This window comes from Hypoxylon trugodes (assembly GCF_022578975.1).
Source record: "Hypoxylon trugodes strain CBS 135444 unplaced genomic scaffold F4822scaffold_2, whole genome shotgun sequence".
Classification (NCBI taxonomy): Eukaryota; Fungi; Ascomycota; class Sordariomycetes; order Xylariales; family Hypoxylaceae; genus Hypoxylon; species Hypoxylon trugodes.
In genome coordinates this window covers 1,124,485-1,137,172 of record NW_026250017.1, presented here as the reverse complement: position 1 = coordinate 1,137,172, position 12,688 = coordinate 1,124,485, and the positions used below count along the sequence as shown (strand labels likewise).

General features: G+C 46.8%; 3 protein-coding genes across 3 annotated transcripts; 1 reads left to right on the top strand and 2 right to left on the bottom strand.

Moving 5' to 3' along the window:
- Positions 1-2,941: 2,941 nt before the first annotated feature.
- F4822DRAFT_425302 (glutamate decarboxylase) lies at positions 2,942-7,008 on the top strand (the record flags this gene model as incomplete). Its single annotated transcript, XM_051460307.1, has 5 exons — positions 2,942-2,959; positions 3,013-3,248; positions 3,343-3,945; positions 4,054-4,867; positions 6,805-7,008. The coding sequence occupies 5 exons, from the start codon at positions 2,942-2,944 to the stop codon at positions 7,006-7,008; spliced, it is 1,875 nt and encodes a 624-aa protein (XP_051317860.1).
- Positions 7,009-7,010: 2 nt separating this feature from the next.
- On the bottom strand, positions 7,011-7,375 carry F4822DRAFT_115145 (uncharacterized protein). The gene has a single exon (XM_051452526.1). It carries the CDS (start codon positions 7,280-7,282, stop codon positions 7,067-7,069), a length of 216 nt encoding a protein of 71 aa, XP_051317859.1. The 5' UTR covers positions 7,283-7,375; the 3' UTR covers positions 7,011-7,066.
- Positions 7,375-12,342, bottom strand: F4822DRAFT_115138 (uncharacterized protein). Its single transcript, XM_051452525.1, has 2 exons — positions 11,837-12,342; positions 7,375-11,782 (listed from the first exon to the last, which is right to left on the bottom strand). Exons 1-2 carry the CDS (start codon positions 11,995-11,997, stop codon positions 7,468-7,470), a joined length of 4,476 nt encoding a protein of 1,491 aa, XP_051317858.1. The 5' UTR covers positions 11,998-12,342; the 3' UTR covers positions 7,375-7,467.
- Positions 12,343-12,688: the final 346 nt, after the last annotated feature.

The window sequence follows — 12,688 nt, the reverse complement described above, 5'->3', positions numbered from 1 at the left end:
CTTTCTGCGGTCAAAGTTACCGCGCTCGAAGGGGCGTCTCTCTATTTCCGTTTTGAGAGATTCTAACCTCTGAATATATGTGTTATACGTGTCTTCGTTGATCTTGAGCTGTTCTAGGAGCTCGGCTTTGTTCTCTTCAGCTCGCAACCTTAGGTCTTCATACATTTTATTGAAGAATTCTGTGAGCTCTTCTTTTGCTTGTTCTGAGTATTCTTCCCCAATCTTTCGGAGTCTTTCGGCTTCTTCGGCGTCGCGCTTCGCCGCGGCTGCCTCTAGATCCCTTATTCTTTGCTCTAGGTTTCGTATTGTTTCCTCGAGTCCGGCTCGCGCAGCTCGCTCTGCCGCCAAATCATCATCCGCTTGCCTGAGTTGCTGTCTTAATCGCTGGAGTTCAGCATCGGGCGGGTTTCCTGAGGCATCGTCGGCCCTTTGACGTTCCTCATCTAGTTGACGCGTAATCTCGACAATCCTCCTGTTGAGCTCGGATTTCTCTGCCTCGCACTTTGAGGTTTGGCTTCCAAGGTCCGCCTTAGCCTTCGCAAGTTCATCCTCTGTCCTCCTGAACTCTGCATTCATGGCCTTAACTTGAGACTGAAGTTCTCTTTCGCGTGATTGAAGAGTGTCGTTTAATTTCTGGAGGGATTTGAGCTTCTGTAGTTCAGCATTGGCCTCCTTATACTGTTTTTGTAGCCTCTCAATCCGCGCCTGGAGTTCCTTTTCCTTCGCGTTACCACTGGATTTAGCTTTTCCATCGAGATCCTTCAACTGCTGTTCTAGTGTCTCTCTGGCCTCTTCTGCCTCTTCGAGACTGTTCTTCAACCCCTCGATTTCTAGTTCGAGGGCTAGGTTTCCAGTCTGTTGTGGACCAGATGAAATCGAAGTGGGCGCACCACCCGAGGTTGTTGTAGTTGGTGATTTAGCAAGCTCCTGCTCCAACCTAATTACCTCTTGCTGCAATGCATCTACAGCTGCCTTCCCAATATTTATCTTTTCTTCAAGTTCTTCCTGTTTCACTTTAGCTAGAAACCTTTCTTCTTTCATTTTCTGTATTGTTTGTTTATTGTCATTATTTTCCTTTTCGAGAGCTTTCTGGGCTGCCTTGGCACCGGGTACAGGTAGAGGTAACGATTTCAGATAATCCTCCTGTTCAGTAATGGTCTTCTCCGCTTTCGCAAGCTTCGTTTCCGCCTCGTCCCTTGCCTTATCGACTTTTTCATAATTATTTTGCAAGTCTGAGATATACGATGCATTATCTCTCTTCGACTTGGCTAAATCGCGTTTGAGCTCCCTAACCTCATTTTCAAGGTCTTCCACTTGAGTCCCCTTTTCTCTAACCTCGTCGTCGATTGCATTGAGTTCATCCCTATGTGTTTGTTTCAAATCCTTGATTTGTGCCTCACATCTGTCCTCGGCGTCCTTCAAATCATGCGATCGGGCAGTGAGCCTTTTATCGAGGCTTTCATTTCTTTCCTTTATGCTCTGAAGCTCCGTCACGGCGTTTCTCAGATTTGTTTCGAGACCGTTTTCCCTAACATTTGCAAAAGGGATGCACATTCTCCTCAACAAGTCCACTAGGACATCGTGGAGGTTGGTTTTATCAAAAGATTTGTTTAACGATACAACGGGATCTGATGACTCGATTAATGCAGTCAACATTTGGTTGCCAATATGTACGACTGCGTCATCCCACTTCGCTTCGGCTGGAGAGGGGTTGGCTTTTTTCGGCGGCATGATGGCGTTTTTTTTCCTTTTCTCTTTTCGGGGGTAGTATATTTTGGCAGTGTTTTACGGAATGGCTTCTTCGAGGCGAACGACTCGCTCGCCCCGAGCATTGTAGGACTTTTGTTGCCATCACGGCACAAAGAAGCATGTGTTGCTAGATCTGCGTCCGGTAGTGTCGTGGCTTACGGCTTTGTCCAATTTCCAGGCCGCCCTAAGTATTCTAGAAGTTCTTGAGTAGCTAATATGTTACCTATAATATCTCTTTCAACTACCTCCGTATCCTCCTCTCGAATCCGGTCCTACTCTTTCACATAATCATTTATGTCCGAAAACGGTGGACGGTCTTCTCTAGTTTGGTAAAGCTTTGCGAATAACTAGTGCAGCGAACAATCACCTTTTTCTATTCATTTCAACCTATGGGTACCTACATAGGTAGGTATACAACAGCTAATTTTCAAGGGATTCCCATGATGAGCTTCAAACCAGATATTCGCATAGGTGAGTAGAGACAAAGCCAATTGCGAGGTCGAGTACCGTTCTAATCCTCGGCCTATCTTTGCAGTCTTTGTCCACAGTGCTCTTTGTGCTACCGGGTATGGAGTTGCGTAATGACAGTTCGCTACTGCTATTCTTTTATCCGATGTTTCACTTGACAAGCAACTCTATTTGGTTTTCTTACTTGATTTTATTGGTTAGAATTGGTGAAGTATTGTTGGCTTTTCATATATCGTATAGCTAAGTGGTAACATAGTCGTTTACGCAACTGGGTGTAAGTACTACGTAAATAACAGCCAGTAACAATTCATTCAACCTAACCACAATAATCTGGCAAATCAATTGAACAATTGTAAATCGTAGAAAAACATAATTTTATATCATTGGAATATTCTCGATTTAATGGTTGTTAGTGCGCCCCTGACTGGATAACTTGTTTACTTCGGAGTAGGAGTAGTTACGTCATTGCCGTCATAGAAGTAACTAAACCTGTAACTAAATTAACTCGACTAACTTGTCTTAACTTCGTGTTAACAGCAGTAGAGTAATGCATGTAGAGTCATCCTGATGAGTAAAGTTCCCGCCATGTCTTATTTAACATCCTCGACCAAGACAAACGAATGTCTTGGCTTTTTATATCTCTACCTACCTAATTAACACCGATCACACTACAAGCAATCCTATATTGAGCTCTAAACTCCGATCATCATAAATCATACCTACCATGTCTCTGGCTCATCATGTAAATTTCTATTCACTTACTCACTAATGGTTAGTTGACTAATAGCTTTATAGATCGACCCGGACGAGCTGGTAGAACGTCTTCATGATGCTCACCTCACTGAGAATGGTCGCCAGCTACGGCAGATGATGGCGACATCTCATCTCACACCGTACGGTACTAAATATGCTAGCGAGGTGGACGTACCCAAGTATGAGCTTCCGAAAGAGGGAGCGCCTGCGGATACCGCGTACCAACTCATCCGCGACGAGCTAGATTTAGACGGCAAGCCAAATTTGAATCTTGCTAGGTAAGACTTCACTCTTACATTTACTCCTATCCAAAACCCTATCATACTTTTGTGTGGGCAACACGTGTACGTTATATACTCACAAACATCACAGCTTCGTGGGAACATACATGGAACCCAACGCCACACAACTCATGACCAAGAACCTCGCTAAGAACCTCGCGGACAACGACGAGTACCCAGCAATGATGTCGCTACACGAGCGCTGCGTAAGTATCCTAGCACACCTCTGGGGCGCCAAGAAAAGCGAGCGCGCAATCGGCACCGCGACCACGGGGTCTTCCGAAGCAATCCACCTAGGTGGTCTCGCCATGAAGCGTCGCTGGGTCGAGCACCGACGCGCGCAAGGTCTCGACGCGTCAAACCCAAACATCATCATGGGCGCCAACGCACAAGTGGCTTTAGAAAAATTCGCGCGGTATTTCGATGTCGAGGCGCGCATTCTGCCTGTTTCGAAGGAGAGTAAGTATCGCTTGGACCCGGAGTTGGTGAGGAAGAATGTGGATGAGAATACTATTGGTGTGTTTGTTATTCTGGGAAGTACGTATACGGGACATTTTGAGCCGGTAGAGGAGATTGCGGGGATTTTGGATAAGGTACAGGAGGATACTGGTGTGGATGTGCCGATTCATGTTGATGCGGCTTCGGGAGGGTTTGTGGCGCCGTTTACGCATGCACAAGCTGGGGGGTCGAAGTGGTGAGTTATCCCTTTCATTTCTTGTTGCATTCTTAGTACTCCTTCGTAAATATGTACCTTTCCATTTTTCTTTGTGTTAGATATCCACTTACGCGCGCATCTATCAAGGAACTTCGAACTCCCCCGTGTAAAATCCATCAACGTATCGGGGCACAAATATGGGCTTGTCTACGCCGGCGTAGGCTGGATCGTATGGCGGGACGAATCTTACCTCCCGAACCACCTCATCTTCGAACTGCACTACCTAGGCGGCACCGAGAAGTCCTTCACGCTCAACTTCTCGCGGCCCGGTGCACAAGTCATCGCGCAGTACTACAACCTGATTCACCTGGGGTTCAATGGGTACCGCGAGGTCATGGAGAACTGCCTCCGTAACGCGAGGCTCTTGTCCAAGAGCCTAGAGGCAACGGGATGGTACACATGCGTGTCTGACATCCACCGCCGCGCCGGCACCACCTCAGGCGTCATCGCAGATGCTAAGCACGCTGTCCTTGGCGAAGAGGGCGAGACTTCAGCAGATTACGTCACAGGACTGCCAGTTGTGTCCTTCCGACTAACCGACGATTTCCATAAGGAGTTCCCACACATCAAGCAAGAGTCCGTGTCCCTACTCATGCGCGCTCGGCAATGGATTATTCCAAACTACGCTTTACCACCTAATGAAGACAAGACCGAGATTCTAAGAGTAGTTGTCCGGGAGAGTATGAGTCTGGATTTGATGGATAAGCTCATTGCGGATTTAGTGTCGGTTACTCAGACATTGATTGATAATGATGAAGTCGATCTTTCGATACTACAAAAGCAGAGGCCGGCGGGAGATACGAAGCAGAAAAAGGATGGGAATGGTGTGGATTTGACGAAGGAGAGTGTTGATGTGCTAGAGGGGAAGGCGGCGAGGTTGGCGGATGGAATTCATAGGACTGTGTGTTAATCGAGCGATGACGACGCTGGTGAGGATCGGAATCAGGGGTCTTTTCGTGGGTAATTTCGATGAGGTAACTCGAAGTGCTTAATCGTACGGAAAATTATTCAGGCTGGTTGCATTATTTAACCCGGATTTTCACCAGGTAGCTTATCAGATCAGCAACGTAGGACTTGACGCGCATAGGAGACGTTGTAATAGAGCCTTACGATATACCATGTCGACTTAAGAGGGGTATAAAACTGCCAAGCCCTGTAATTAAAGTGACATTTCCTAAGACAATGACTTGCATACGATCCGTAATTAGCTAGGTAGCAGGAACTGGATCCAGTCCGATTTCATATAACCATCTTTAGCTTTGCGAATAGGCTCGGGTGTGGCCGTAAAGCTCCCAAGAGTGTCTATAGCGCGTGGCTTTTCTTCCATGGTTGATCGTGCCGTCTGTTAGGGAATGATATGCTAGATATGCTAGGTACTAAATTTTTCAACTGCAGACCCCGAAGTACTTGGAACTTATGCCCAGAAAATTGGTTACACATACACAAGGCCATTCGGAGTTGCTTGCTTTTTTGTTGTGGCGTATTTAATAGCATGCAAGTGACTACCTGAGATCTACAGGGTTAGAATAAGCAAAAACATACCACACATAATCTTGCTGGTAAAGATTGCGCGGATGGTAGTAGTGCTCTTCGTGATGGGATTCTAATCTCAAAGGGACCCAAGAAATACATATATTAGCCAGGATGTGAGTATGCTGTGGACTGCCATCGGAAGCCGTGAAGATTCAACAGACGTCATTGATACGGCGGAAACCTACCTAGGCGCCTACTGAGGTACGTCGAGCGCCCAACATCCGAAGCGCCTCTCTTTCGTGGGGAGTGTGGCTTCTGCAACGAGCCTGTTCTGGTAGTATTTATCGAGAAGAGAGGAGATTATCTATGCGCCACGCTGAAAAGTAATTTGCTGTCTGCTGTGATACCTAGGCCTCGCCCGGGCGATCGTAAGAACGAAATATGCCTACCTGGGTACTTACCTACCAGCCTACGTGCTGAATTGAAATTGCCTAAAATGAGACTCTGGCGATCAGCCAACGTCATTTTTACCTCCCTCCGTGACATCTTGCACCAGATGGGTATTTCCATCAATTTCAACCGTCGAAGGATTCCTCTTCATTAAATTCCGATTCTAGCGATACTCTGTTCCCATTTACGGGCTATTCTGGAAGATTTGCGCCCGTAGCTTACACCCTGGCCTCGATATATGGGACACACAGAAGGAATACCATTCGAAACAATATTTTGTGGGTAAAAGAAAAAGATAATTATAAGATGTGGTGCGCCGCAGTAAATTATACGATGATCGTTACTTATAGAAATATAAAAATGACAGCGTCGCATTTGCAACCTACCTAAACCAAAGACCGACGGAACGGGCAATACTGTAGTTGCAACATCGCATCCACCCTCCCGGTTAAACTGAATATATCCCAAGCCAAATTCATTTCTAGATTCACAGATAGCCGTAAGAATTCCCTAGGTTGTAGGTAAGTTATACGTTATACTCGTAGAGCAACGTTGGTTGATTATGGAACGAGAATCTCTTTCTCTTTCCTCTTCGGGAGATATCCCGGCGCGGCGCTATTAATGTCAAACATATTTAGGAGGTGGTTATAGAGAATGAACGAAAGATGAAGTGAGGTCAGAGAAAGTATAGCCGCCTAAGTTCTATTTAAATCCCAATTAAAATCCCCTTGATGCTAGACGAGATGCCAAATAATTTCTATGCCTACCTACCCTGTTACCAAATTATACAACCTCCCACTATAATCCAACTACAAGATCATATAACAAGGCCTAACTCTCAACATGAAGGTAACATTCTTCTCCCTAACCCCCATTCCAATCTCCCTATCGGAAGCCCCGACTAAACATCTACAGTGCACATTCCTCCCACTCATCCTCGCAGCAGCGACCTCCATCTACGCTGCCTCCCTACCCGTCGGCATGAACCACCTCGAGCGCCGCATGACCTGCAGCGCGGGCCTCGACAACCCATGCCAGGACCTATGTTTCTGCTCCTCCGGTAGCGTGGCGTGCCACGAGGACCCCACTAGCCGGTGCGTGCAGATGTGTACTTGCTAGATGGATAGAGGTAGTGGACGATGGCGAGGACAAGAAAGAGGGAAACGGTTGCTGTGTACTATATAGGCTGAAAAAAGGGGGGCGCGTCGAGGATGAAGAGAAAAGGACACGACCAATTGTATAAAACGCTGCCGTTGTATATAAATAAAAAGGAAAATTTCCATGCTATGCTTATAAAACTATTTTTGCCCCCTAAACCGTGCCTATAAAATCCACAAATCAAATATACCACCCAATAGAGCCACTTAGTACCTATAGTAACAACAATCTGCATAATTTTAATACTTTATTGATCCTCGCTTCAGCTGAATTCAAACCATACAGCCCCAAAAGAACCACATGTTCCGCTTCCAAGACATAGAATAACCATAGACGCTTAGGAGAAGTATATGTACTCATACACCATATCCATACACAAGCACTCGCTCATATTCTTCCATCCTCTTCCAAGCTGTTATTTCATCGCCTACTCCCAGGTCCCGGACCCCCAGACTTCTTCCTTAAGGACGTAGTACTCCCCCAATTCCCTGCTGACTTCCTCAATTTATTCCCAAGGCTGATTCTAGCAGCCGACATAGGGTTCTGGGAGATGTGCGGCGGGGCTTGTTGGCCCAGAGGCTTACCCTGGCCATCCGCAAGCGGGATTTGCTTGCCGCTAGCAACTTTCTCCCAGTCATATTTATCGATAGCATTGAGCTTTTCGTCTAGTTCAACGTCTGATGGCTTGCGAATCTTTCCTTGGCGGAGAGCTCCCATCATTGCAGCCCACGTCTCGACTTGCCCGTTACATGCTTCCTCTACGCAATCACATTCATCGCCTGCGGGACAGTCTGTTTCGCCTGCTGCATGCCATTCTGCGATGCAGGCGTCGTGGCTCGCACAGCCACATGATAGACATGGAGGGTATAGCGCGTCGATCGGCTCGTTGCAGAATACACACAGCAATTGTGTCTGTGTGCGCTTGCAGCGATCGCAAGTACCTACTGCGCCTCCAAGCGCCGCGCTGACATGTGTCGACCCTACAGGATCAAGACGAGTCTCATGTACGCGACAGATACCAGTTACATCAATACCACGGTCAGAAGTGATCAGCGATTGTAAGAGTTCCTTTTTCCCTAGAACAATAGGTGAGTTCGCTCCGTGGTGTGAGCGCGAGCCTTGGCTTATATTCTCCGTGCTATGGTACGAGTCGTGGAAACTAGCCGCTCCCGAACTGGTAAAACTCATAGGTTGGTGACCAGAAAGATCCTCCTTGAGAACGTTGAACTTCAGGATCTCAAGACGGGCTAAGGGTTGATCCCACATTTGTAGCATTTCTGCGTACGCATGGCGATAGCTTGCATATATGGCGTAACGAGTTGGCTCGAGAAAAGGGACTCCAAGCCAGCCATCATCATCGAAGATCGACTGATCCTCTAATTCGGTGGATATGCCATAGCATACGAGTGGTAAATTATCGTCGTTCCGTATGTCATCGTCGGAATATGAATTGCGTGCCGTACTTGGCGGTTCAGGCGTGGGGCCGAGAATCGTTGAGCCGCCCCATGTGATATTTGTCGGTGCAAGACCGGAAAGGAACGTCTCTCCAGGACTAGGCCGTTTTCGACTAGGAGGAGACGTTGACGCAACACTTGTGAAAGCCCTAGGAAAACTAGCCAAACCAGCACTTAAAGCGGTATTTGCACGGGTTAGTAATCGATTATCAGGCGACGCAGCTAAGCTCTGAGTTGGATCACCATCTGGTTCTCGTGGCGTAGTTGTAGGTGGCGTCTCCCCGCAGGAATACGAATTAGATTTTGGATCACCACCCCACGTAATCTCCTCGGACCCATAAGAACCGACGAGATTAACAGGTGTGTGTAACGTTTTAGGAGTAGAGATCGCCGAATTTGCTTGGCTTTTATGAGTATGGAGACTGGAATGCCAAAGCGATGCATCTGTAGGGAAATAATCCAATGAGAACGATGGTGCCTTCATAGGTAGTGGCGTTTCCGGTTGAGTGAGATGTGACTCTGCATAAGCGACACTATCCTCGGCCGATGACTCGCTGAATATACATGAAAGCATAGCAAGCATCTGTACATCAGCCATCTTTTCGAAATAATTGAATAGGTCATCAATCAAATCTTTCGCAAGAGGATGGAACCCCCACTTGACCCGACCAGCAAGTGTAGATAACTCCGACTCCGTGGAGATCGGCCCCCCATCGCCGAGAAGGGAAACGGCGTTTCTGGCAACGACCAGTATTGATTCTCCGTTTCGACCGTCCCCTAAGAGTTCTAGGGGGATATCCTTTCGAAGCAATAAGGCCGCGTAATTCCAAACGTCTACCAGGTCCGATCGGCCATACTTCTGTGCTACAGCTGCATTGTGCCGACAAACGTCCGGTCCGTCTCCAAAGATACAATATTCGCGAGCAAATTCTCGTTGGGAGGGCAAATCGTTAGCGATATTATGAATTGATATGATGTTTTTGGGTTTTCCTGGACGACGTCTGCTTGTTCCGGTACCTGTACCCGTGCCAATGCCAGTTCCTCCACCACTCGAGTGCATAGAATAACTCCCGCTGAATGTTTTTCTGAAACGTCGGCCCGGTAAGTACCACATATTGATTTTGTGCATATATGTAGTTTCGGAGTCGCTCGAGCTAGAGGATTCTTCTCCCTCATCTGAATCGGATTGATCATCTGTTGCGGAGGCTTCATCATTTGTGTACCTGTTTCTCGGGGCTGATGACTCTTGCTGGAGTCTACCAAAACCAGCGAAGCTAGGTTCACCTTTAGGGCGCTCCCTGTAGGTATCGGAACCGGGAAAGAAGGAAATCCTAGCCTTTTCTTCCTTAGTAGGGAAGAAACAGACTAATCTTCCGTCATTTGAAAACCGACAACCACACAAACGCGGCATTGGCGGTATAGTAGGCCGATTTGTCGGCGCAAGTGTAGCGTCTAGTTCAGTGCTCGCAGTTAATTCCTGAGACATGATCGCGGAAGCGCCAGTGGGAATATCGTTATCCTCTTCCTCACTTGAGCTTTCATCCGCAAGTCCACCCAAATCATCATCCAGATCTCTAACATTCTTGAAGAGGGAATCGCTACTAGAAAGATCTACCTCTCCAAGTAAGTAGCTAAAAGCCACCCCGAGACAATTTTGTCGCTTTTTTGAATGGCTGCTTACTAGTTGATGAATTTCTCGGTCGAGCTTTTTGAATGTTTGGTCTGTCATCAAAGCTGTCTTCTCGACGATAAATATTGGGGCTCTCGATTTCGGATAATTCCTTGGGATGTCCACTTTGACTTTGATAAAAATGGTATCACCGTCTGCGCCCCATGGGCCTTTGAGGGAAGCTCTTAGAGTTAGAGACTCCATATCGACATCGTCCCATTTGACATTTGGCAGTTGTTGACTGACCCGGACGATCTCTTCCTGCAATGTTTCAGGCTCACCCCAATGCTCGTCATGAAAATTGTGGCCGAACATAGTTGAATCTCTGGATTCCTTTCTTTGAGGTGTGCCTATCATCCCCGACTTCTTACTCATTGTGATGCCCTTCATCCAACCGAGCTGGTCTAGACTCCTTTCGATTATCTTCCCTGGTGTGGATTTTGCTTTCATTGACGGTCCTTTCCAGCTTGGAACTCCACTGCCGGAACGAGGGTAATGTGGTGACATCGTCTGCATTCCCATAGTGAGAGCACTGCGGCGTAACTGGCCTCCTCCACTGCTGGGGCGAGAGTCGCTCATTGTGGCTAACCTCTTTTCTCTATTCGCATGATCGTCAACAGCGCGATAGGTCTTATATGCAGCTCCCTTTCTCGTGATGTTGATGTTCCTTGCCGGGCCGCCTTTGACATGGCCTATAGACTCCAAAGTCTCCGAGTCGACTCTGTGTAGACGTAATTCGTTGTCTTCACCCCATGATACGAGTTGAAATTCTCGATTATCTATCCCATCGGAAATCGTCCCACGACTTCTCCACAAGAATTCTTTTACTTTGTGGTTCCCGTGGCCAGGGAAGATATTTCGTGGATTAATCGTGCTATCAATAGCTTCCCCTTCGTCACGACGACCATCGTATAGATAGAGATTCCCAGGATCATTTTGAGGCATAGCTAATAAGCCATAGCCGAAAGGGGTATGACGAGCACGCCACACGGGGAAATCCGTGTGAATGATTCTTTCCGGTTCATCGGAAACACTATAATCCCAGAACTTAATGCTCTTATCTAAGGAGCAAGTAACAATACTAGTAGCCTTAGAACGATTCCAATCGAGACCGTAAATCTTGGATGTATGCGCGCTAATGGATTTAAGAGGCGCAGAAGGTTTCCTCTCATCCCAGATGTGTAGCCATCTATCATGAGAAGAAGCAAGCACGTTGGGATCTTGTCGGTTATATTTGACTTGGGTAGCTCCGGCGAACCAGTCACTAAATGTAAGGACAGGTTGTTTAGGTCTCCTCAAATCCCAACAATGCACATAACCATCGACAGCGCAGGTGGCGAGGATATCGGGATGGTGAGCAGAGAAATTTACATCTGTGATGGCCCGGCTATGACCTTGGAGAGAGTGCTCAATAGCTCCAGTGGCAGAATCTTCTCTTAGGTTCAAATTCCAAACCAGACAGCGATGATTCGCTGTTGAAGCTACCCAATAGTCTCTGGCGGCGAAAGGCGACCATTGCACATCGACCACCAGCCATGGGAGTCCATGACTACTCAAGCGACGAGGAGGGCTATAGGGAGAATCAAGGTCGATGATGGCTAGTCCATCGGGGCTTTTGAAGTGATAAGCATACACTACATGTTAACTTGGGCATATCTCTACTTACGATGCAAGAGCGATATCGCGACCACATGGTGATATAGTAGCGGATCCCACGAGGCCATCGACATGAATGGTCACGTCGGCATCAAAAGTTTCACTATCGTATGGAGACTTGGGCTTTTCCTTCTTGGAGGAATCCAAGATGTGATCGAAAGTTGAAGGCATGGTTGCTCAATTTTCATGAGCGTTGAGGCTCTCATAGAACATCGAGTTCCCGACGAAATTCTCATGGCGCCACAGCCCATCCTTCATTCGCTCATACGTTTTCTCAACCTTCATTGGCTCTCTCATCGACTATTATCGACTATCGGACGCACCGGTTATGTTCCGAGGTAACGAATAAAAATAGATTATTCAATACATAAATGAAAAGGCATTATTATGGCTCATAAAGAGGCTAAGCTCATCGAGTTATACAACATTTATGTAGGATTTGATGCATTTGTAGGAGTCTTCATCATGCTCTAAGGAATTAATTGATGTAGTTAGTTGGAAGAGATGACCTTGATGGGTACCGAGCGCGCGTGAGAGGTCGCGATTCGCTATCGATAGAATAAGTGGGTATTTAAAGCTCACCTGCATCTAATCTCGATTACGTAAAGAATGAATTTTCCACAAACGGTTAGCTAATATCGGCCGTGCATTAGGTAATACTATGTACATATGCATCGGCACTTCTCATGTCCAGCATAACAATCTGCATATTTTGTGTTTATATTTTTATTTTGATTAAGATAAATAGGAATTGTGAATAATAAATAGCATCAATAGTCAATACAACTTCCATCTGATCCTCTAAAAATTGTGATTGTAGATTACTAAATGCACTACGTCTTAGTAAAAGAAGGTACCCCGG

What these genes read in the sequence shown, in the direction of transcription:
- F4822DRAFT_115145 (XM_051452526.1), bottom strand. Translation starts at nt 7,282, where the DNA reads ATGCAGATTGTTGTTACTATAGGTACTAAGTGGCTCTATTGGGTGGTA.
- F4822DRAFT_115138 (XM_051452525.1), bottom strand. Translation starts at nt 11,997, where the DNA reads ATGCCTTCAACTTTCGATCACATCTTGGATTCCTCCAAGAAGGAAAAG. An exon ending in CGCGATATCGCTCTTGCATC is followed by an intron (nt 11,783 to 11,836) that starts GTAAGTAGAGAT and finishes TCACTTCAAAAG; the next exon opens with CCCCGATGGACTAGCCATCA.